General features: G+C 43.6%; 1 protein-coding gene across 1 annotated transcript in view; it reads left to right on the top strand.

Annotated features, from left to right (window-relative positions):
- Cwc27 (CWC27 spliceosome associated cyclophilin) overlaps positions 1–20,768 on the top strand; it is a 201,230-nt gene extending 180,462 nt beyond the window's left edge. The window contains exons 15-16 of the mRNA XM_085830866.1: positions 9,260–9,427; positions 20,728–20,768. Coding sequence (XP_085686992.1) covers positions 9,260–9,427; position 20,728 — 169 coding nt within the window. The 3' untranslated portion in view covers positions 20,729–20,768. The remainder of the gene's footprint in view (positions 1–9,259; positions 9,428–20,727) is intronic.
- The last annotated feature ends 1,068 nt before the right edge of the window (positions 20,769–21,836 follow it).

Raw genomic sequence — 21,836 nt, forward strand, 5'->3', positions numbered from 1 at the left:
CCCAGTGTCGATGTGGAGAAGTGTAGAGGGGTTACATTCTTCACTGCTGTTCACAAGAGCAGGTCGGCTTTCACCAGAGCTGTGACAGCTAGCAACCTAGCAGTTTGTCAGTGACCCTCACTTCTGCTTACTGGAAAGCACGGTACATTTTCCTATCTTTGCTTCTTGTAGCTTTTCATGGAGAAACCCCACTGTAGAGAAATCCCTGCTAGATGAAACTCCAATCCTAAGAAGAATGGTTAAGACATCAGACCTTGCTAGGATGCTGTCAGAAGTACTGGGTCTGTAGAAAGGGGATTCAGTAACAGGACCACCACTCCTCCCCAACACCACACACTCCTCAGCAGACCCACAGGCCATGTCTTTGTCAGAACTACTGCCTCCTCAGCCCCTGCCCCCAGGAGAGCTCTTGTCAGTGGTGTGGTGTTGAATGAGCTGAGAGAATGCAGCATCAGTCAGGCTGCCCCAGCATCAGATGGCGAGCGCTGAGGTAACCCTGATGTGTTAGTTCCTTTTGCTGTTCGTTCGGTTTCCTTTCTGGCTGATGCCTTCATCTGTGTGCTAGCTCTGACATCAGCACCACAGAGCTTACTGCTGTGGTCCCTTTCCTAGAGCCGTGATCCTCAGACATTCCTATTTTATGTGATAACTGTTCTATGATTGATTTGTATCTTTTAGATTCTCAGTTGATGAAGTTGTCCGAAAGCCTTACTTTTTCTTGTTTTTTTTTTCCCCTCTCCTATTGAATTTCAATTGATCTTATGCTCACCTCAAAAGAAAACCAAATCTTACGGGGGTGGGGGAAGGAGGCGTTAGAAATAGAATGAGAGATAACGTACTAATTCATTCCTTAACTTAGAAGAGCAGCATTGCCTTAGGACGGGGATTCCGACCAATGAACTGCAGGCAGAAGCCTGGTCTCTGCATCTGCTGAAGTTATTCCCTGACAATGAGATAGATCACGGCGCTCATTCACGTTTTTGATCAGCTAAACTCTCTCCTGGAGACTTTCTTTACAGCACCAGTTAAGAAGAAAGAGACATTTGTTGTCTTTTAGAAAACTATTATTTTCTCATCCTTATGATGCCAAATGCGATCATTAATGATGGACTGCTAGCTATTTTTTAAAAAAAAAGAAAGAAAGAAATGGAGATAATTTTGAAATTAGGAAATACTGAACTGACTTTTATTTGTATTTTCCATGCTTGATGTAGGTTAAGACTATTGGAATAGTCAAATACTTCAATAAAAAAAAATATACCAGAAATGAAGTAGCCCACATATAAAAAAATACATCATCTCACTTAAAAATACATGCATTGTAGTTAGTTCCCAGCAGTTACAGTGAACTTATAATCTGTGAGCTTCCTTCTCTTTTTCCGGTGATACGGATAAAGCAGTGTTTAATTTTCATATTGAGGAAAATATTTTGTTTAGGGTAAGAGGCATGTATTGTTTTTCTTCTATTCTAGATTCTGATTGTAATACTATATTATGGGTACAAATGTATTATGGATGATATTTCCCAATCAGCCAAAGACTTCAGCAAGTGATTTTTTAACTTACATGACTTATAAGGTCTAAGTCCATTGCATAGGAAATCTCATGTCTGTCAAATCTGGCACATCCAAAGTTGAACATAGCTGCCATTCCTAGCCTTGCCCCTCCAGCCCTACTTCATGGCGGTTTTCCCATCTGTGCCTGGACAATGCCACCTTTTCAGTTGCTGAGGCCACATAACCTGGGCACCTGTCTTTACTTCCCACACTCAAGCTGTTCCAGTCTTCTGTTGGTCCTCCCTTCAACATAGACCCAGAATATCACTGTCTCCCAATGCTTCCACCCATGTGACAAAGCATCCATTTTCACATGGGCTACGAAGAGAGAGCTGAATCTAGACTCCTCGCCTTCTCCCACTTCCTTGTAATGTTTCGTCATGGAAGTGAGTGGAAGTTTTAGTTAAACCCTATGTAATTCAGAGTAAAAATTGAGGCCCTTACAATGGTATCTGAGGCTCTGTGGCGTTGCCATGCTGTGCTCCTCAGTCTCCCTGACTGCCTCTCTCGTCACCCTCCCCTCATACTTTCTTCCCTGGCTGCTCACAAGCAAGCTCTGTGTATTCCATCCCAAGGTCTTTGTAGTAGCTGCCCCACTACCTAAAGCACTATTGCCATGGCAGCCTGATAGCATCACTTGGCTCTTTCTGGTCAGTGTTTAGATGATGCTTCAGAGAATTCAACTCTACCTTTAGAAATGCAGTCCTCTCCATTTTACACGTTCAGTCTCCATCTGCCTGGTCATTTGTAGTCGATGATAATATTAACCACTAAGCACTTTACCTAATAACGTATTTAATGTTTATACACTGTCCCATGAGGTCAGAGCCTGCTATATTCATTTACAGATGAGGGAATCTAGTCTTAGGCTGTTTATTAAGCTAAAGAGATGGCACAGCCAACAACAGCACTTGCTGCAGTTGCTGAGAACCAAAATTCAGTTCTCAGAACTCACGTAGCTTGTAACTGCCTGCAGCTCCAATTCTAGGAGATCCAATACCCTCCTCTAGCCTCTACCACTACCACGCATGCACATAGCATGAACACATATGTGCAGACAAACATCAGTACATACAAAAAATACATTTTTAAAGAAGGTTATTTTTCTTGCACTCAGTCCATTAAAATGGACTAATTTTGCCAACTTTTTTTTACTAGTATCTCAGTGTTCAGAACCTAACACAAAGCAGATATCTAATAAATATTTGCTAAATTGACAGATAAACCACTTCTTTCCAGAAAGAACTTTCAAAGGCCAATATGAGTTTATTACATGCTAAAGCTTAGTATCTTCATGGGAAAAAAAAAAGGTTGTGTTTATGATGAACATGCAGAAGGTTACAATCTCAGCTCAAGAACAGCTCCGGCCTCTCACTCCTCTTGCTCTCTTGCTCTTATTCCCCCTACTCTGCTCTCTCCTCTCTCTCTCTCTCTCTCTCTCTCTCTCCAGCCTTTCTCTCTCTCTTTTTCTTTCCCCCTTCTCTCCTCTTGGCCATGGCTGGTCTCTCCACCGTCTCTCTTTCTCCCTGCCTTTCTAAAATAAAACTCTAAACCATAAAAAAAATTAAAAAATTTTAAAAAATTAAAAAACCAACTCCGACACTGGATAATCTCTAGATACCAGATCCCTTCTCCCAGACAGAAACAACCAAATCCATCTAATCCTCCCATCAAGGCCCTGTCACAGCCTAGGAAAAGACAGTCTGGAAAACTGCTTTCACACATGCAGAACTGTAATGCGAAATGCTAGTGCTTCGGGGATGCCCACTTCTACCTGGCCCTCTTCTAAGCACTGCGTTCAATCATTTGATTCTTATAAGCAACCTTGTGATGCATTCCCATCTCTCCTTACTCTGCTTTCCAAAAGGTTTGGGCCTTAGTGAAGTGAAGTGACTTTCCAGTGCCACACAGTAAACAGAGAAGCTAGACTATCAGACTGAGCCCAGATCTTCTGCCTCTGACCATCAGTTTACTGACACTCACTTCAGGAACCAAGGTGCCTTTCTGGTAGACAGTCTACTGACTTAGAGAGTTTATGATCCAGTAAAAAAACACAGACTTCAATTGAAAATAATTATATAGGTAAAAAATGAAATAAATGCCAGAAGGACCAATCAATGGACTTAGTCAGAACAACCTAGAACCACCTCATGACAGGGGGAGTTTTTGACCATAATTTGAAAGGAAAGGAAAACATGCCATCAAGGAGGCAGGTCATGTTCCAGGTGGGAAGAAAGTTGTGCAGACAGACTATTAAGAAAAATGTTAGAGACAATGGTGTGTCTATGTAATGCCAAAACATCTGGTCAATTCCATTTTTTTTTTAAAGCCAACCTCCATCAATGTAGTGACTTTCTTCAGTCAATCCAGATGTTTGGCGGCTTGTAGACAAAACATCCAGATGATTAACTGAAGATTTGACAGAGTTGACTGGATTAGCCAGATGTGGCAGCATTGTATAAGACACTGTCAGGACGTTTACTTGGCTGGAGTGGGGTCCAGCTGTAAAAGGAGATGGATGGTCTGGGCAGTGCGGGGAGCTTTGGAGAAGAAGACCTGGACCTGGACTGGATGCAACTGGGAGCTGCTGCAAGAGGTGTGGGATGGAAACGAAGATGCTTCGGGAAGAGATGCTGTGTGAAGAGAAGGAAGAGTAACAGTGAGAGGAAAAGCTGCAGACAGGAAAGAGGATCTTAGGAGAGTGCAGGTGCATGTGAGGTAATTAAAGCCCGAAACAGAAAGCTGGGAAGGCAACAGGAAGAAGCGGATCTGAAAAACATTACAGAACAAGAACAGGAAGTCGTGATGGGCTAGACAGGGGAGTCAGATGCATATCACCCCAAGGCTGGAGACAGACAGCAAGGCCTGGGAAAGCAGCTGCTGGGCAGTCCCACCACAGGAGGAAACCAAGAGGGATCCCCCAAAGCCTCCATTCCGAGCCTGCTGCCAGACCTACAGTTAGCAGGTACAGAGAAGGCAAATCCATGAGCTCTGGATCCCAGAGCAATTCGGTACTAGATTCACACTATCCGGGAGGCATAGTCGCTGGAAAGGGTAAATTTTAATGGTATCTGCTTTCATGTAGTATGCAGTGCAAGCTAAGAAATATAAAGCATAATTAGGTGCAGTAAGATTATGAGAAACTGCACAGTGCCTATTTATTTGGCTTAACAAATTAGAATTTGAAAAGCCTATTTATAGGCATACCTTAAAGGCTGAGTGAGGACAAACGTTTACTTGTGTGATTTAAAAGTCTGATTTCTAAAAGTTTGAAGATCACAGGCCTTGACTTAGAATTTATTTACGGAATTTTTTTAAATGTTCAAATCTTATTTGATAAGAATCAGGCTTACCTTTAGACACAAACAAGGACTTCAGTTTATTAGAGTTAGCACCATGATGGTGCCACAGTTGAGATCTTAAATGTCCCCCAAAGGTCCGTCTGTTTATAGCTGGGTTCCTAGCCTACAGCACTAAAGGAAGGTGGTAGATGGTTAGGGCATCCGCCTTGTGGAAGGAAGTAATGTCATGGAAAGTATGCTCTTGAAGGAGATATTATCTCCTTTTTCCTTCCCCACAGTCTTTGAGGTTAGCTGCCTCCATGCTCCCACAATGGCCTGACTTGCTACCATGTTCCACAACAGTGTAACCAAGTAACCATGGACCAACATTTCTGAAATCCTGTGCCAAAATAAACCTTCCCTCTCTCCAATTGATTCATCTCAGGTATTTGTCATAGTGCGGGGAAAACTAACACACAGGGTGGGTGCCCTGGCTTACTAAAGAGCATCCTGAGTATTTATGGAATTCGTGGTTTTGCATATGTGCCATCTCCAGCATTTTCAGCTCCAAGCCTATCAGCCCACACAACCAGTTGGGTGCCCTTTAGACACACACTGAGTTTTCTCCCAACACGTGCTTGTTCAATGAAGAAGAAAAAAAAAAAAGCAAAGCAAAACAATATTTTTCATAGTTTGAAATACCACTCGATGCTAGAGAGCTGCCTCCCATGTGCAATGGCCCAGGTTCAAGCCCCAGAACTAAAATAAAAACCAAAACAATAAAAATAGTGAAAGGAAAAGCCTTTCAGAGAGACCAAGCTCTGTTCAAATTTCTTGCACTCTCTCTCCACACTCCCACACCACCCAACCCTGAAGTGGAAACTTAAGGGTTCTTGGGAGAGTCTGTTGTGTTAGATGGTGTTTTGCTGGGGCAAACAGGTGAAGGGGGGTTTTCCTAAAGTGGACACAGATCAAAGACTAAGGTAGACTCATGAAGGAACGTTTCACTGAAGCAGACATCAAGAGAATGTTCTGCTAAAGCAAACACATGAAGAGACTCGTGATGAAGGATTCTTTGCTAACGACATGCATGTATTTATTGGTCCACCTTACATTGCATAGTTGAGCTCTCCTTGTCGGAACTCCAAGGACTTGGGCTGATTGGATGCATGTGCTAAGGCAAGACACACAGAGGACACATGATGTGTGGAGGGCATAAATAGGATTTGACAGAGTGATGGGGACAGAGCTTGGCTTGCTGGTACAGCTAGCTGTGCCACGCTTGTGGGTCCCGAGTCTTCACTGATCTTCACTTCCCTGAGAGAGGTGCACCTGAGAACTTCTCCTGGCGTTCCTATTGGTCCCTCCTCCTGACTCAAGCCGAGGCTGAGGCCTGGCTGTCTGCTAGGTCATGTTACTGCTGTTGCTAACCAGACTCTACTGAACTGAATTGCTGGTGTATCCATGAAATGTTTGCGAGTGGATCAAGCTGCTGCTACCAACCTGTGAATTGAACTGCCAATTTCCAGACAACTCAGATGGGAGTTGCTCCAAAGAACCTTTCCAAACAGATCCACTCAGCCCTACCCCCATCCCTGTCCTTTCTTTCACACTACCTCTGGTGGGTGGTGGGCTACAGGGGAGGTTAAATTGATTAAGAACCATCATTAAAAATAGGATTTGAAAAAAATTAAAGTTATATCAGCCCCTACAAACACCCTAGAAGAACACAGAATGTAAGAGTAGAAATGTGTTCGTGTATTGCAGTCACCCTGGGGAGATGAAGGGGTCAAGGATCCTATTGTCATTAATTTCCCACACTCAGGACAAGTTTGGGTAGGGGTCCAGGGCCTGTCGTTGTGTTGTTGTTGATTTTGTTGTTGTTGTCGTTGCTTATTAAGCTCCCCCAACTAATTGTGATGCTTTGGTTTTGTTTTTCACTTCCCTGAAGATCAGCCCTGGACAGGTGCTACTATCCAAAGGCAGAAACTAAAGAATGAGCAACACCTATCAGATCTGAGACTCTCAAACTGTAAACATCGATTTAATGTCTTTGCTCACCTAGGAGTCACATCACCCTAAAGACTCCTTTATGAAATGAGTTCCTAGGCAAACTCAGTCTATCCTTTGATGGTAAAATTTTTCACAGAAGCTGCACAAAGTCTGATTCAGTCAGCCTGAGAACCTAAGATGATAGTAGGACCTTTGTCTGGTCTACATTCCCAGAACTACCATACACCCTCCGAAACACTGCTAATGCAAGACAGGAAATGTAATTAATGATCTTGATAAGTCTCGCCCAGTACTCCAAGGCTGAACAAGTCACTTATTTATCGAGTAGAACACCAGTTGGTTTCTCTAAAACAATGAGTGTAATTCAGGTGTTTCATATCTGCTTCCATGGCCCTTCTCTTATAGAAAGGAGATTTAGCAGATAGCAAGTTACTTTTTCAAAAAGCTAATCAACACCAAGATTAGAGTGTTTGTTCTCTTAGATACCCTTCTCTTGGCAGAACAAGCTATACCCACAAGAAGACATTCTGGGTTGTTTTTTTCCTTGACAATATGGTTTCATTTGCCCTGGGATCAACTTATTTTCCTGGACTCCTTTTCCCCAAGGATATAGAAGTAGACACCGGGAGAATTTTATTTAAAAGCCAGTAGCGTGGCACAGTGCAAAGTCAAATGTACATTTGACTCACTTTGCTACTTTTTAAATACACCAGACATCCCATACACAAGAATTACTTCTGGTCTGAGTGGTGGTTATTTCCCACTTCTCCAGACTCTTTCCAGTCTCTTCTAGCAACCACAGCAAATAGTGTCATGCCCCTGTGGGAGGGCGAGAGGGCGAGAGAGGGCTGTGAAGGAAAACCCTTGAGAATGTTCACAACATAAAGGTCTTTTGTCCTGAAACAAATCGAAGCAGATTCATTTCCATTGATCCTCTTATGTAAATACATCGATGTTCCCCACCTTGATCTGAACCTCGGTGTATTGATAAGGGTCAGCTCTTAATCGATGACTCTTTAGATACATAATTGATTCTACTACCTTAGTATAACTGATCACATAAAAAGGCTTTTGAGTACTGAATGCTTTTTCTTCTTGAGAGAAACTGCCAGCTCATGCAATGACTTTGTATAAGCTGAGGGAAAGGCACCATTCCCAAGACACTTCCCACACATCAGAAATTCTAAAAATGAGCTTTGGGGAAATCCTTCCCTGCATCTGCAATGTAACAATGCCTGCCCTACTGTTTTCTTGTCCATCTGTCACACTCCAGTTCTCTAAGGAACCACATCTTTGTCCCTCCAACAACATGGCCCTGAAGCCAATGTTAAGCAGATTGACCCTACTTGGCCTGGTATGTCTCTATGTCTCCTGAAGAGGCTTAATGTTCATAGATAGATAGATAGATAGATAGATAGATAGATAGATAGATAAAATACCCTGAGAATTCAGAATAGACAGGAAATCCAGAGCCCTCAATGGCCACAATCCCCACCACCACCTCTGCCACTTACCTTTCTAAAGAGCTCTGCAGAAGATAACTCCTTACCAAGCTCGCCAACCAATGGCTACTGAACAAAATGAGGGACAAAGACATTCTTCCCAGCCCTGAGGAATACAAGTAGTGAATATACTTTTTCTACAGGCTGGTTGTAGTCTTAGGTCTCCACAAGCTACTGACTGGTGGACCACGGTCTGCCTGGAAAGGTTCTGCTACAGTCCATCTGCTGCCTGTAGCAGCTGGGGAAGCCCTCTCTTTAGACTCAGTGTGAGCTGTACATTTAGTGTCTCCTCTCCAGAGTAAATGCCCTCTGTGCTAACAAGGACAAGGGCTACTTAGGAGTTAAGCACACTACCCCGAACCTCCTTGAATATCCTAGTGAACGTTTCCCCAGCTTGTTCATTAATAACAAGAGTTTTTCTGTTTCTCAACAATTACACCAAGAGCCATCTGAAGAGGAGGCAGCCATTTAAGAACTCTGTACTAGCCAAAGCAGTCTTCTGGCTTCTAGAATGTGCCCTCTTTGTATTTTCCTTGCTATTGGTAGTTAAGACCTTTATCCCATCAATAAAGGAAGAAATATTTTGTTTTGTTTTCCTTTTTACAAGTGAACTTTTCTCCAGTCACCTTCCACACTGAGGATAAAGTACTGAATCTACAAATGCTAAAACCCAAGTTCTCACTCTCCTGGGCCAACACAACAGAGACAGGTTTTGGCATTCCCATCGTCCTTTAAAATTACTACAGAAAGAGAAAATGGTGGCCACAGATCTGATGTGTATACAGTTAAACCTTAAGAAAACTGCTTCCAAGACAGGATTCAGATGTTCCAGTGTTTGTTGGAATGGATCAATAACAACAACAAAAGTGAAAAATCACATTTCAAATCCTGGTTGCTTTGCCTGCAGGACCTCCTTGAGATGGACTCTACTGGAAACAATTCCATCTTCCAGAGTGGATATTCACTTGTTTGCTCTCCCAGCCAGGAGTCTGGAAGAAGCCAGCAGGCAGTGTAGTCATTTGGTAATGTCCCTCTGTCTGCCAAGGTGGATTAGTGCTGGGAGATCTTACAACTGGTGAGTAATGGGCAGTGTTTACTGATCCTCCCAGATCCCCAAGGTGTGATTATTTTCATCTGTAGACTTCTGTCATCCCCCAAAGTGTGCTTTGTCATTTCCTCTCTTCTTCCTTCACTGGCCTCTCTAGGCTGCGCTATAAGGACAACAAGGCCCAGGAGTCGTCACCGGTCTAGTCAAACCCAACTGGTAAACACTTCCCGGACCCTGCTAAAGTGAGAGGTTGTCCTGACACTTAACACTGGCTTGCTTTGTACAGAGCTAGGGATAGTCATTTATTAAAATGTGATTTTAATAGCCATGTTCTCACTCCCAGCACTGTTTTATTATGCCCCTACGTCACCCTCAGGGTGGCTTTAGAATGCCATAGGCCTGTGAAGATCTCAGTCCATGAACAACCCCACATATGGAAGATGTGGTTTTAGAACTAATTGTTCTTTGCAGTTTTAAATTGTTCTTATTGTTCATTCTCCCACAGCTACTGTCACTGCCACCACCCCAATTATTCAACTTGAATTCTGTTCATTTCTGGATTGGCAGATCTGTAAAAGCCTTCTGACATCAAAGAAGGCCACGTTCTAGAATTCAGGTTCTGCATACACATAAACTAGATAAATTCTAAAGCTAAAAACAAGTAAAGGGAACGCGCTCATCATCTAGTATGCTTGAGGCCCCTGGCTTAAACACCAGCCCAGCAAAAAATGTAAATGAATAAAAATCAAAAAGAAATAAAAAATTAAATTAAAAGCTCAAGTTCTGTCAGTGCCCTCGACTGACTTGGATCCCTCAATGACCTACCTCAACCCTGAGTTCCCTCTTGGTAACCTGGGCATATTTCCTACTCCAAAAGATCAAGGGTGTGTAGAGGCTAACTCTGCCTGAGTGTGAGAGGGTGCCAACCACAGGTACTAGTGTTCAAAAATGCTCATCCTTGCGGTTTCCTTTCCAGTCAGTTGGGACTGTTGTAGAACGTTTAGCTAAAGCTGGTTTCTTTGGAAGGGGACTCTACAGCCCCTCACCACTGGCTGAGCTCAAATCAAGAGTTGGGCAGCTGTCTCCTGGTTCTAATCCCTTGCTTCCTTCTTTCGTGGACCTGAGCCCAAATCCTTTCCTGAGCCTTCAATACCTGTTTTCCTCCTGGTCATTAAGAACATCAGGAACCAGCCGGGCGGTGGTGGTGCATGCCTTTAATCCCAGCACTTGGGAGACAGAGACAGGCAGATTTCTGAGTTTGAGGCCAGCCTGGTCTACAAAGTGAGTTCCAGGACAGCCAGGTCTATACAGAGAAATCCTGTCTCGAACCCCCCCCCCAAAAAAAAAGAAGATCAGGAACCTAAGGCATCTTTGAAGATCCCGTCAACCCTAGAGTCAAATCTTAAGGTCACCCATAACAGCAAATCCAGAAGTTTGGACAACTGGGCCAAGTGTTTCTCAGAACCTGGGAATTTCATATCAGCAAGTCCATCCCAGAAGAGGCACTGTTTTATTGCCTAAGCCAAATGTTGGGCCTGATATTAGGTAATGGAGGCCCCAAGCCAGGGGTCCTGCCTTGGCTGGTGTAGAATCACACAGGAGCTTTGTTTGAAAACAAAATAAAACAGGTGGCTGCCTTTCCAAAGCTGGGGACCCTGTTCTGGAAAGATTCACAGGCTATCCTGATGATGGCCCCTGTTGGGAAACCCTGCTTAGATCAGCCCCCAATCTGTTCCTCCCATGATCTGGAAAGGGGCTGAATTTTTGATAAGTCGTCACCTGCTTCCAGCTGATCACCGAGCCTGGAGCCGATAGCCACTAATTGCTGCTTCTGAGCCCCTTTGTTCCACACCTCACTCCATTAGCCCAGGAGAGAACAAGGACAGCTTATTCGAGCCAAAATGATACAATCAAAAGAGAACAGGGCTTGTAGAATCAGCAGCAGCTTGTTTGGAACAATGGATATGAGTTCAAAAGATTTAAAAGCCGAGACTCAACACTGATCAAAAGGCAGATAAAAGGACTGCTCTCTGCCAAGGCAATCTGACACGCTACAGCGCTCACTGTGCAGCTAACCCTTGTGGGACCTTTGCTTTATAGAGAAAGGAGAAAGGAAAGAAAATAGAAGATTGTGGGGGGAAAGCCTGGATGTGGTTGAAACAAATGAGCAGGACGGTAACCGAGGGCCATCTTGTTGGGAGATGTCTGTTCTGCCTTCATAAACTCATCTCCAGGCCTTTCCTACACCCTGACTGCTCCAGAGTCATGTTCTACAACTGACAGTAACATCCAACTAACCAATCCAACAACACAGATGGGCGCCGGGAGACTGGGAGGCACCCAAGCAAGTGAGAATTCCTTAATGAACTGCAAGAGGAAAATCTCAAGCTTGGGCAAGCCCAAGCTCCCTCACCCCCATCCGCAGCTCAGTGGCCTCTCCAGACAGAGCCCGGTGAATCCCATCTCACATGCTGAAGCTGTTCTTCCTGTCTGATGAACTGTAAAAGAGGTGTAGCCTCACCCAAAATCCTTAGATTTTATAAAACCACTCCAAATATAAGCAGGCTGTGACTGATGTTCAGATGCCCCTCAGGAGGATATGCCCTCTATACATAAAGATTCCCTCGCTGACCTTTATGCAAGAATAGACCAATCAGGACATAGCTTCATAATCCCACACAAACCCATTCTCTTGCTCCTGTGTTCCTCACGGTCCCTCGTCCCTCATCTCAAGGGTGGTCGGGAAGGTGAACCGCTATCCTGGCTTGCTATCCCACTCCTGCAGGTGGACAAAACATCCCCACTACTCCCCCAAGCTACGGATTGCTGTGTTCTAAAGAGATAAAATCGTTAAAATGATTTTAATAAAAAATAAATTAAAAAAAAATCACAAATGGCATGTGCCTATGGTACAGATCTCATTAAACCTCGCAGCTGGAAAACCCTATACTTTCGAAGCCTGGCCTCTCCCTCCACGTGACTTACAAGGGGTCCAGGATCTGATTTACCCTTTTTGGCTCTGGTACCCAAGCAGGCCTGAGCCAAACAACTGTCTCTGCATGGTGGTGATACCCATCTTTAAGAGCACAGCAAGTAGATGCAACTGTAGCGGGTACGGAATGAACCAGCTCAGCCCAGGGAAGGACCTGCTGAGCACACACATCCGGTGAAGTGCTGGCCATCTCTTCTGGGACACCCGGGGATCTCATCGTGCCCTACTTTTCTGGGATTAGTCCTGACTTCTGATTAATCAGCACCTTCTGGCCTTCTTAGGGTGATGTTGTCTTTGCTAGAGACAAACCAGGCAGAGCTTTGATGGCAGCCAAGGCAGAGAGGCCTGGGCTACTGAGGTCATACCTAAGCCCACAAGGCCACAGCCAGGTCAGCCCACAGATCCACTGTTTGCTTTTAAGTACAAAGGCTCAAATGCCCTCTTTCTTTGTGTCATAATTGTGAAACTAGATAGAACATGTTTTGTTTGTTTGTTTGTTTGTTTGTCTTTAAGGTGAAATATCAGAGCCCAGGAAAATCTCAGGAGAAGCGCCTTGCCTGTGGGCACAAAGCCCTGGGTTTTGGCTGGAGCATCTCAAAGAAAATAGTTTCCAAGAGAGAACTTTGTATAATCATCGAAAGCCCTTCTCTTCATTCTAGCATCTGTTCTCTTTGATGTCCTCCGTTCTGGTCTATTTTCTTTCCCCATGCAACAAAAATTTCAGGTGTTCAATATTACCAAGCTATAGATGATTTATAGGTTTTTTTCCTTAATTTTAGCAAAAACATGAATTTTTTTCAGAGAACCTTTGTCTTGCCTTCAATTCTTTCAAATGTTATCCCCTTTCCTAGTTTTCCCTCCAAAAACCCCCTATCCTCTCCCCTTTCGCCCTCTTCCCCAACCCACCCATTCCTGCTTTCTGGCCCAGGCATTCCCCATACTGGGGCATAAAACCTTCACAGGACCAAGGGCCTCTCCTCCCATTGATGACAGACTAAGCCATCCTTTGTGATATATGCAGCTAGAGCCATGAGTCCCACCATGTGTTTTCTTTCTTGGTGGTTTAGTCCCAGAGAGCTACTGGTTAGTTCATATTGTTGTTCCTCCTAGGAGGCTGCAAACCCCTTCAGCTCCCTAGGAACTTTCTCTATCTCCTTCATTGGGGGCCCTGCGCTCCGTCTAGTGGTTGACTGTGAGCATCCACTTCTGTATTTGTCAGATACTGGCAGAGCCTCACAGGAGACAACTATATCAGACTCCTGTCAGCTACCTCTTGTTGGCATCCGAGATAGTGTCTGGGTTTGGTGGTTGATTATGGGATGGATCCCCAGGTGGGGCAGTCTCTGGATGGTCCTTCCTTCTGTCTCTGCTCCAAAATTTGTCTCTGTGACTCCTTCCATGGGTATTTTGTTCCCCATTCTAAGGAGGAACGAAGTATCCACACTTTGGTCTTCCTACTTCTTGAGTTTCATGTGTTTTGCAAATTGTATCTTGGGTATTCTAAGTTTCTGGGCTAATATCCACTTATCAGTGAATGTATATCATGTGTGTTCTTTTGTGATTGGGTTACCTCACTTAGGATGATATCGTCCAAATCCATTCATTTGTCTAAGAATTTCATAAATTCATTGTTTAAAATAGCCGAGTAGTACTCCATTGTGTAAATGTACCAAATTTTCTGTATCCATTCCTCTGTTGAGGGACATCTGGGTTCTTTTCAGCTTCTGGCTATTATAAATAAGGGTGCTATGAACATAGTGGAGCATGTGTCCTTATTACAATTTGGAGCATCTTCTGGGTATATGACCAGGAATGGTATTGCTGGATCGTCCAGTAAAACTATGTCCAATTTTCTGAGGAACCCCCCAAACTGATTTCCAGAGTGGTTGTGTCAGCTTGCAGTCCCACCAGCAATGGAGAAGTGTACTTCTTTCTCCACATCCTCACCAGCATCTGCTGTCACCTGAATTTTTGATCTTAGCCATTCTGACTGGTGTGAGGAGGAAATTCAGGGTTGTTTTGATTTGCATTTCCCTGATGACTAAGGATGTTGAACATTTTTTTAGTTGCTTCTCAGCCATTTGCTATTCCTCAGTTGTGAATTCTTTGTTTAGCTTTATACCCCATTTTTAAATATAGTTATTTGATTTTCTGGAGTCCAACTTCTTGAGTTCTTTATATATATTGGATATTAGCTCCCTATTGGATTTAGAATTGGTAAAGATCCTTTCCCAATCTGTTGGTGGCCGTTTTGTCTTATTGACAGTGTCCTTTGCCTTACAGAAGCTTTGCAATTTTAGGAGGTCTCATTTGTTGATTCTTGATCTTACAGCACAAGTCATTGTTGTTTTGTTCAGGAATTTCTCCCCTGTGCCCATATCTTCAAGGCTCTTCCCCAGTTTCCCCTCTATAGTTTCAGTGTATCTGGTTTTATGTGGAGGTCCTTGATCCACTTAGACTTGAGCTTTGTACAAGGAGATAAGAATGGATCAATTCTGGCTCAGTGGGTAAGAGCACCCTACTGCTCTTCCGAAGGTCCAGAGTTCAAATCCCAGCAACCACATGGTGGCTCACAACCATCCGTAATGAGACCTGACGCCCTCTTCTGGTGTGTCTGAAGACAGCTACAGTGTACTTACATATAATAATAAATAAATAAATCTTTAAAAAAAAAAAAAAAAGAATGGATCAATTCGCATTCTTCTACATGATAACTGCCAGTTGAGCCAGCACCATTTGTTGAAAATGCTGTCGGTTTCCACTGGATGGTTTTAGCTCCCTTGTCAAAGATCAAGTGATCATAGGTGTGTGGGTTCATTTCTGGGTCTTCAGTTCTTTTCCACTGATCTACCTGACTGTCACTGTACCAGGAGCATGCAGTTTTTATCACAATTGCTCTGTAGTACAGTTTGAGGTCAGGCATGGTGATTTCACCAGAGGTTCTTTTATTGTTGGGAATAGTTTTTGCTATCCTAGGTTTTTTGTTATTCCAGATGAATTTGCAAATTGCCCTTTCTAACTCTGTGAAGAATTGAGTTGGAATTTTATGGGGATTGCATTGAATCTGTAGATTGCTTTCGGCAAGATAGCCATTTTTACTATACTAATCCTGCCAATCCATGAGCACGGGAGATCTTTCCATCTTCTGAGATGTTCTTTGATTTCTTTCTTCAGAGACTTGAAGTTCTTATCATACAGATCTTTCACTTCCTTAGTTAGAGTCACTGCAAAGTATTTTATATTATTTGTGACTATTGAGAAGGGTGTTGTTTCCCTAATCTCTTTCTCAGCCTGTTTATGCTTTGTGTAGAGAAAGGCCACTGATTTGTTTGAGTTAACTTTATATCTAACTACTTCACTGAAGCTGTTTATCTGGTTTAGGAGTTCTCTGGTGGAATTTTTAGAGTCACTTATATATACTATCATATCATCTGCAAATAGTGATATTTTGACTTCTTCCTTTCCAATTTGTATTCCTTTAATCTCCTTTTGTTGTCTAATTGCTCTGGTTAGGACTTCAAGTACTATATTGAATAGGTAGTGAGAGAGTGGGTTGCCTTGTCTAGTCCCTGATTTTAGTGGGATTGCTTCAAGTTCCTCTCCATTTAATTTGATGTTGGCTACTGCTTTGCTATATATTGCTTTTATTATGTTTAGGTATGGGCCTTGAATTCCTGATCTTTCCAAGACTTTTATCATGAATGGGTGTTGGATTTTGTCAAATGCTTTCTCAGCATCTAATGAGATGATCATGTGGTTTTTTTCTTTGAGTTTGTTTATGTAGTGTATTCTGCTGATGGATTTCCATATATTGAACCATCCCTGCATCCCTGGGATGAAGCCTACTTGATCATGATGGATGATCATTTTGATGTGTTCTTGGATTCGGTTTTCGAGAACTTTATTGAGTATTTCTGCATTGATATTCATAAGAGAAATTGGTCTGAAGTTCTCTCTCTTTGTTGGGTCTTTGTGTGGTTTAGGTATCAGCGTAATTGTGGCTTCATAGAATGAATTGGGTAGAGTACCTTCTGATTCTATCTTGTGGAATAGTTTGAAGGGTATTGGAATTAGGTCCTCTTTGATAGAGTCCTCAGGAGTCCTTTTTTCAAGTCTTAGACACCCTGTTGCTATTTTATCCTGGTTAGTAAAGGGCATGGGGCCCTGCTCATGGTGCTCCCTGTCCAGGGGTGTTGTTTAGGACCAACACTTCAGCAGGAAGACTTGGCATTGCCCTCTGTTTGCCACAGTTGACTTTCTCTTTAGGGGAGATACTACATCACAAACTTTGTCTTCAGCAGAGCCAGTGTTCTGAATACTAATCTGTGAGGAAGGCTGGACTGACCAGCAGCCCACACTCTGTCTACATTTATAAAGTAGTTGGCAAGTTTGTGACCACGAAGCCATCAGTTCCTGAGCCAGCTGAGACCCACCAGTGTAACGGTGACATAAGGGTCCTAAAGATGACAATCATGGCGGTGGTTCTCCCAGACTTGGTGACTAGCAGTCTCCCTTTCCTGGCAGTATAGCTGTCACCTACTTAGTTCACTTGACTTTCACCATGACCTCCAACGGAGTCTGAGAGAAAAGACTGAGCCTTTTGACACCCAACAGCAACAAACCTACCAGCCCCAGATCTCCACACCCACTCACTTCTTTTGGTCCATGAGGGTTCTTGCCTGTTCCCATTTCTGAAGGATGCTTTCCTTCTGGCCATCTAGCTCACCCAGGGTTGGAGGAAAGCCAACTCCATTCTCATCCTGTCCATTGAGGTCAGCTCCCCTCAGTCACATCCCCTAGACACTATTTGACCCTGCTATGCTGTCTCGGTAAAGGTCACTCGGCTTTTGAATTCTTTCCACCCACACCCCCACCCCAGTTACGTGTGATACCTTCTTAGAAACTTAAAAATAACATTTATTTCCTCAGTGGTTTTGTATATTTCCATTTGGCAAACTTTATTTTGTTCTGTGTGTTTCTAAGGGAACAGAAACGAAAATGGTTTATGTCCTGCTTCCTACACTGGCTTGCCGTTGTCAGGACCGGAAATGCCCTCAGTCCTAAGTGGGTACACCCAACCACGAGCTCAGCCTCAAAGCAGAGGCTGTGTCAGCTACGAGGACAATGGGCATTGTTTGCTTGTTGGAATGTCTACTGCAATGCACTTGCCTTGATCAGTGACTTTTTAAAGTTTTAATAGATTCATGCCACTTTGTCTGGATATAATTATAGTGTAAACGTGGTTTGCGTTATAACTATTACCGCAACAACCGAGTCCTGTTATTAAAATGAAAGTGAGGACAGGACAAGAAGTCAAGATGACGGGCAGTCGTTACTGGGCGGGGCTCCTGGGGGCTGCTGGAGTGCAGGAAGCATTCTATTTGAGGAACCGGGTGGTAGTTTTCATTCTGCCACAATTCGTTGGGTTTATTTATAGTCATATTTTTCTATGTATTTGTCCTGCTTTAATAAGTGTAATTAAAAAAAAGCAAAATATAAGACGGGATTTGATGGAGGTAGGCAGCTGAGGCCATCGCCCATGCCCACTTCACTGGCAGCATTATTTGTCGCGATCCACAGTAAGCAAACTCTTGGACATATTACAGAGAAGGTAAGCTTGGGACTACAAGGCCTGACCTCAGGGAGTTTAGAGTCCACAGGCAGTTACAATTTACATGAAAAGTGCAAAAGTTAGGTGGTTATTTTTAATTTTAAAGAATGGCCATTTTCACTGTGAGACTTGTGTGCTGAGCACATTCGTCCCCTCGGCCTCTCTTGTTCTCCTTCTGCTCCTGCTGATCCCCTCCTCCCAGATACTCCTCTATTTGCTGCTGCTTCTTTTCTTCTCCTCCGTCTTCTTCCTCCTCTCTCCTCCTTCCCTCCTTCTTCCCCTCCTCCATCCCTTTCCCTCTCTTCCTCCTCTTCTTGTTCCAGCAACCCCCACTGTATTTTATTTGGTTTCTTATTCTTTTTTTTTTCAAAGATTTATTTATTATGATACGTAAGTACACTGTAGCTGATTTCAGACAAACCAGAAGAGGGTGTCAGAACTCATTACGGGTGGTTGTGAGCCACCATGTGGTTGCTGGGATTTGAACTCTGGACCTTTGGAAGAACAGTCAGTGCTCTTACCCACTGAGCCATCTCGCCAGCCCTGGTTTCTTATTCTATCCTAGGTTAGCTGGCTAAAGATCATTTGCAAAAGTGAGGTCCCTGCCAGGGGTTATACCACCTAAGAAAATGTCCTTTCCTTCTCTTCGCAACTATAAACCATCCATCGATACTCGGGGAAGATGAAATATCAGGGGAAATAGCTGCCACCCGTGGTAGGATCTAAATGGTCGGCTCTCGGGTGGTTCTTCTGTCGGGGAACTGTCTTGTTCTAAAAACAACACAATACTCCACTCCACTCCTCCCTCCCCTCTAGATTGAACTAACACTTTTTAGTTTGGACAAATCTACCATGCTGAGATGTAAACATTAGGGAACTGGCCTAAGGTGTACGTGAGAACCATCTCTGCAACCTTTGCAGCTTTTCTTCATTGGCCCTATTTTAAATGTAAAATTGTATTTTTTTTTAAGTGCCACGAAAATGACTGTGAGCTAGAGATTATTTTTGCATTAAGGGAATTGAAGGTGACTGCATAGATAAAAGGACATTTCGAAGGAGCCTTAAAGGAAAGGTGAGATTATTAGAAAAGGAAACAGGAAGGCCAGTGGAGGAGGAGTACGCAATACGAGAAAGAAGTCTACAAACCTGCACAGCTGAGCAAGAAAGAAGTTATATGGGGAAAGCATGGGAAAGGACCGGGCACCTCAGAGAAACTAAGATGAAACTCTAGATTTAGTTCTTTGACTTTATCTTGTGGTGTTGGGATAAAATCTTGCACATTAGACCAGTGCTTTTCCCAATAAGCCATACCCCCAGGTAAATGGTTAAAAGGTAGGTAGAGTGCGCATGCGTGCACACACACACACACACACACACACACCTCTGAATTACTGCTAAAATTCATTGCTTTACAATGCATGGTCACTTGAAAACAGAAACTAACACAGTTAAGTCAGCTACACACACCACGTGTATGCATCTGCCCTGAGGTGAAGGGATTAAACAGTTCAGAAGCATCCCCTGTGTGCCCCCTGCGTGCCCCTGCGTGCCCCTGCGTGCCCCTGCGTGCCCAGTGCTCAGGGTACGTTAGCTCCTTTAATCACTCCGAGAGCCTTATGAAGCAGCTGTTCTTGTTTTATTTTACAGATAGAAAATCGAGAACTTGTTTGCATCCAACAAACACAAAAGTCATAAATATAAGAAGTAGATACAGCCACCTGAGGTCTCATTCGCTTCCAACAAACACAAAAGTCATAAATGTCTAAAGAAGGTGGTGCGCTTGGTGCCAGAATGTGCTTCAGCCGTTAAAATGGAAACAGCTTTACGCTTACATTTTACTTAAATCTATTTTAACTGAAGAGAAACTCAGCTGGGACTAATTTAAGTTCTTCAAGACACAATGGCCTTGATAAAGCCATTTATCAAGTGGTTTTATGAAATAATTCAGAGGAGTATGTTTGGCAAGGGGGCAATTATCCCAGAGTACCTAAGTGCAATGAGCCTGGCCTGCATGGGACAGACACAGTATGGAAGGGCTCACCCCAGTCTCAGAAAGTCATCTCTTGTCTCTTGTAGACCGAGAACAGAACAGCTACGCTGTATCACGCGTACACAGGCATCCCAGCTCCCAGCTGCGATCTTGTCTGCATCCACCTAAGAAAAGAGGAAAGGATTTAGCGTTACTGTTTGGGATTTCTAGAGACATCATGACTTGCCTTAGAAAAAGAGTCAAATTGCACTGTAGTTGAAAGTCACATGGCTAGCCGGGCGTGGTGGCGCACGCCTTTAATCCCAGCACTCGGGAGGCAGAGGCAGGCGGATTTCTGAGTTCGAGGCTAGCCTGGTCTACAAAGTGAGTTCCAGGACAGCCAGGGCTACACAGAGAAACCCTGTCTCCAGAAAAATACCAAAAAAAAAAACAAAACAAAACAAAACAAAAAAAACAAAAAAAAGAAAGTCACATGGCTTAACCATCCATATTGTCATTTTCCTTTCCCCTAGTGACTACAGCAAGACGAATTTTAACGGGTTTGTGTGGGATTTTTAGTGACTCCCTTAATCAGGCAAAAATGAGTTCCTCAACAATCAATAATTGCCAATTAGGAATTCACCTTTTGTTGCTTTCTAAGATGTCCCATCACGAAAATAAACCATAAAACCATTTCTGCCTCTCATGTGTGGACGAGAACGAAATCCTTGAATGGAATTTTTGTTTCACTCTAGATGCTCTGCACCCTGTATCTGCAGCCTGGTGGTAGGCAGGCAACCAGCCGGGCGGTGAAGAAGGCATCTTGTGCTTGATCCTGCCACTCGGCATCCCAGGGTGTGATGAAAACTGGAACAAATCCGGAAACCGTGGAGGTGCCAGAAGGTTACAATTCAGAAGACGGAATGATTTGAGTCAGTCGGGAATGTCTGGTTCTCTTGGGTTAGGCCTCATGGGTAGCATTGTGCTGCAAAAACAACTGGCGAGGAGAATTCCAGAAGAGTAAACATGACCTTGTACCTTCGGAGAGAGATGCTTATCTTTCTCTACTGTTAGCAAAAAAAAAAAAAAGGCCGAATTCTTTCTTCCACCTTTTCATCTTTCAAAATGAAAATTGTTCAGCTCGGTTCCAAACCTGAGTGGAATTTGGAACGGGAGGTGGGTGGAGAACCTTCCTCCAGCCCTTGCCTTATGCTGGGTTTTATTTGAAATAAATTCCCTGCCATGACTCAACAGCCTCTAGGGCCGCAGACAGATGAGGCTGTGGAAGGCTCATCCTTACCACTTCCTGTTATGGGATGCGACAGCTGCTGGGGAGGTCCCAGCAAAGGTTACCCCGAACACAGCACTCTGATCTACTGAGGAAACAATGACACTTTAAAGCACACGGGGTGGGGCTGGAGAGCCGGCTCAGCAGTTAAGAGCACTGACTGCTCTTCCAGAGGTCCTGAGTTCAATTCCCAGCTACCACATGGTGGCTCACAAACCATCTGTGATGGGATCTGATGCCCTCTTCTGCTGTGTCTGAAGACAGTAACAGTGTACTCATATAAATAAAGTAAATAAGTAAGTCTTTTTTTAAAAAGAAAAAAAGTGAGTTGAAATACGAAGTGAATACTATATACACTTACACTTAATGCAGTTAGTGTGAGGAGCATACACACCTAGAATATTCTAAAGTTCATTACTGAGCACAAAAATACATAGATGCACAAGGTGGACGTACATTTAAAAAAAAAAAAAAAAGACACCGGGTGTTAGCAACCTCTGCAGGCAACTCCTACAAAGTACACCTCCAGCCCAGGGACTGCTGCCCCTTAGAGTAAATCTGCTACCTCGGAAAAAG

Source organism: Mus caroli, unplaced genomic scaffold (genome assembly GCF_978045245.1).
Source record: "Mus caroli unplaced genomic scaffold, Mus_caroli_1 scaffold_15, whole genome shotgun sequence".
Lineage (NCBI taxonomy): Eukaryota > Metazoa > Chordata > Mammalia > Rodentia > Muridae > Mus > Mus caroli.